The sequence below is a fragment of the Sitodiplosis mosellana genome, unplaced genomic scaffold, assembly GCF_009176505.1.
Source record: "Sitodiplosis mosellana isolate CC-2019 unplaced genomic scaffold, AAFC_SMos_1.0 Smas_scaffold_1710, whole genome shotgun sequence".
Lineage (NCBI taxonomy): Eukaryota > Metazoa > Arthropoda > Insecta > Diptera > Cecidomyiidae > Sitodiplosis > Sitodiplosis mosellana.
The window spans coordinates 1-3,454 of NW_022596952.1; the positions used below are offsets into that span (position 1 = coordinate 1).

The window sequence follows — 3,454 nt, forward strand, 5'->3', positions numbered from 1 at the left end:
ATAAAAATAGTAAAGTAAATTATCTATATACTTATTTTTGTGTGTGTGGTGCCAATGAGACTTGCTGTTCCATGAGACGTTTCCCTTCGATGCTCTCGATAATGTTTGCTTTCAATTCAATTTTGATTTGTGGAATGAGTAAATTGCCGATCGACTCGTTTTTGGAGCTTTTGTGATTTTTCACTGGAAATGTAAAACCAAACAAAAATGATACTAGTTACAAAACATGGTTTGCAAAAGCAAATTGAAACTTACATTCATCATCATTAATTTTTACCTTCTTATCTGTATCATTAGACAGGATTTTCAGCGTTCCATTTGAGAAACCAAGAGCTATATATTTTTCATTCGAGCTGACCGATGATACAGGCACCTGGTATTCAAGTGCACTATGATCGTCTTGTTTGCTCGAATTCTCATTGAACATCATCAATTTATAGCTGTTTGTTGCGAACAAAATACATTTTTTGATGCTTCATCCACGCTAAAAGACAAACTGTACTCAAATCGGGAGCACTCGAAGTTTTACTGATGTTGAATGTACCAACCCGAAGATTTGAAAAGTTCGTATTAAGAATATTCAAAAGAAGACTGTGACTGGTGCTCTGGCCAATGCTTCGCTGTTGCCTAAATTGAACAATAAACACAATGACTCTATCAATTCTCTATGAGTTGTGGCTTCTTTTTTGTCTATATCTTTCGCGTCTGCCGGTTCATCCAATGAATCTTAACACTTCAGCACTTTGTTCAGGCATTCCTGCAAAGGTTGACGGCATATTTTTGGATCGAATCGATCAATTGGATCTTCAACTAATCTGAAATTATTTGATTGAATCAATTAATTTAATTCTTACGAAAATTAACTTCATCGATTATCGGTCACTCGAAATTTGTCAAGGAATATGATTTTAACCTATACAATGAGTAAGAAAGGAACATGATCATCGGTTCAATTAATTCAATGGTGGTAACTGCGTCCAAATCTTGCATGACAATCTCTTGGCGAACGGCACGCAATCGATCAAAAATAAAATCATAGGCAACATGATTGGGTTTTCGATCATCTCGAATGATTTCCGTTAGCAAATAGTTTACAGTGCGTTTTAAACAATTTTTCGTTCTCAAACTTTGTGGTTGTGGGAGTTTGAACACCAGCCGCCGATCTGGCAAATTCTTTGACTAGTTTTCGTTCGTCCACAATATAATCGCCGGCTTTCGATGGTTTTCGTTCGAAAAAATGCAGCAATTTCTCTCTGGTTCGCCTGTGAATTGAAACATGTTTTTTATCCGAAAAAATAAGAGAATATCGAAAGCAGTACATACAATTTGATTCCATTATCTGGACACATTGCCTCACAAGTTTCAATCATTGAAGATTCCATTATTTAAACGGGAATGTTTACAATTATGCACTGTTTACTATGAATTTTTACTATTCTCTGCAGCGGAGCGAATGTCATCAAAGCGGTATAGTTGATGAAACTGAACATGAGGTGAATTCGCACGTGGTGAATTTGTCGTACATCATGACACTCATGTTCGTACCGTGCAACTGTATTTGTGAGATTGGTTCATAACGATATGTCAAACGGTTTGACATCTCATTTCACAAACATTGTTGATTGCTTTCGGTTGTTCGGTTATTCTAACTAATAAACACGAATTTTCGATAGATTTCGCTTTCAAATTTCGACCACTTAATAGAAACATTCCTAGTTCTTGCATACTTCGCTTATTTGGACGCTAAAATAACATGTCTGGCTACGATGTTCATGACGATGGTCCCGGCTTTGTCGGCATTCGTTTCTGTCAGGAATGGTAAGTAAATTACATTGAAATTACATTGATTGAAGACGACAAAATTTTCTTGATTTATATTAATTAACGAATTTGTTTTCATCGTTTTTCTTCAGCAACAACATGTTGTATCCGAAAGAGGACAAAGAACTGAAAATTCTGCTGTACGCATGCCGTAACTGTGATTACAAACAAGAAGCCGACTCCAATTGCATTTATGTCAACAAAATTATGCACGAAATTGAGTAAGTTAAGCTAGTTTTATGCAAATGCTTGATTTTTGATTGAGAAAAGATGAAAATAGGCGCTGATTTTAATCACCCTATTGAATCATTTTCCCAGTGAATTGACACACATCGTGCCGGACGTCATATCGGATCCAACATTGCCGCGGACTGAAGATCATGCTTGTCCAAAGTGTGGTCATCGAGAAGCGGTGTTTTTCCAAGCCCAGACACGGCGCGCTGAAGAAGAAATGAGATTGTACTACGTTTGCACCAACCCAAACTGCACACATCGATGGACTGAATAGATTTGCCATCTCCAAATTATCGCATTAAGATACACAATTTGTAATAAGCTAGCGTCAAGACATTTCTTTGATGAAATAAATAAACATTAACAGTCAGTGAATATGAATATGCACTCATTTACTTTCTTAGTGAAACTAAAAAGACGAGCATCAGCTGTGATACCGGCAACTGAAATAATGCCGATTCGAATGAGGCGTATTTCGATCAATCAAGCAGATTCTGCTCTTTGCAGAAACATTCAATCGTTGAATTAACAAAGACGAATTTTTAGTAACAATTAGCTGTTTTAGCTTGTAATTTCATTCGATATGTGTTTAAGAAATGAAATGAACAGTTTATGCGATGGAATGGAATTTTTGTTTTTAATGATATCAACATTTCCTCAGTGGAACTTCCGATTGAATATCAACAGTTGATTCCAATGGATGGCAGTTCAATTGGATGCTTCTACCTTCAACTTTGTACCAAGCAAGGTGACGACCCGAGTAGCAAATTTCCCCTTTTTCTCGGTTGCAAATGGGTTACTATAATTTAACACTTTGACGGTTCTTCACACTTTTTACCTATTTCTGTTCTTTGGGGACTCCAGGGCCCCATATGTACTTCATATCTATTGACTAGATCGAGAGGAGAGTAAGTTCATCTGACTTTGTTACGAAAGAGGAGAGTAAGTTTCTTTCGACTCAAAAATGGTTAAAGGCGAGTATGTTCATTTTTGGCGGGTCCTCGCGGTTTTCCACGGTTTCCGCGGAACTGATAAGAGATAACAACTTGGTGTCTTCGGCAAAGTTGTAGCACTCGAGGTCTTCTATAACATTGCTGAAGTCAATTATCTCTTATCTCTTATCAGTTCTAGTCTAGTACTCAAGCTGCTTCACAACTTTGCCGAAAACCATCTTGTTATCTCTTATCAGTTTCGAGGAATACGCGAGAAACCGCTGAAAACCGCGAAAAAAACGCGTTTTTTCTTATCATTTTTCACGGAACTGATAAGAGATAACGAGATGGTGTCTATGGCAAAGTTGTAGCTCTGGTCGAGTACTATGATTTGCTACAGATCCCAGGTCGTTATCTCTTACACCGTACAACACATCCTCTCACACATGGACACTTTCAATGCAGGA

At 37.3% G+C, this 3,454-nt stretch overlaps 2 protein-coding genes across 2 annotated transcripts; one reads left to right on the forward strand and one right to left on the reverse strand.

The window, feature by feature from the left end:
• Positions 1-178: 178 nt before the first annotated feature.
• Positions 179-2,425, forward strand: LOC129571235 (DNA-directed RNA polymerase II subunit RPB9). The gene is made up of 3 exons (XM_055451004.1): positions 179-1,818; positions 1,914-2,042; positions 2,140-2,425. The coding sequence occupies exons 1-3, from the start codon at positions 1,754-1,756 to the stop codon at positions 2,327-2,329; spliced, it is 384 nt and encodes a 127-aa protein (XP_055306979.1). The 5' UTR covers positions 179-1,753; the 3' UTR covers positions 2,330-2,425.
• On the reverse strand, positions 581-1,382 carry LOC129571234 (SAC3 domain-containing protein 1-like). The gene is given in 4 exon segments (XM_055451003.1): positions 581-815; positions 914-1,146; positions 1,148-1,262; positions 1,324-1,382. Coding segments are annotated over 4 exon segments (642 nt in total).
• Positions 2,426-3,454: the final 1,029 nt, after the last annotated feature.

Excerpts from the sequence above, each read along its gene's own strand:
- LOC129571235 (XM_055451004.1), top strand. The coding sequence starts at position 1,754 with ATGTCTGGCTACGATGTTCATGACGATGGTCCCGGCTTTGTCGGCATT. Across the intron at positions 1,819-1,913 it reads ATTCGTTTCTGTCAGGAATG|CAACAACATGTTGTATCCGA; the intron begins GTAAGTAAATTA and ends GTTTTTCTTCAG. Across the intron at positions 2,043-2,139 it reads AAAATTATGCACGAAATTGA|TGAATTGACACACATCGTGC; the intron begins GTAAGTTAAGCT and ends TCATTTTCCCAG.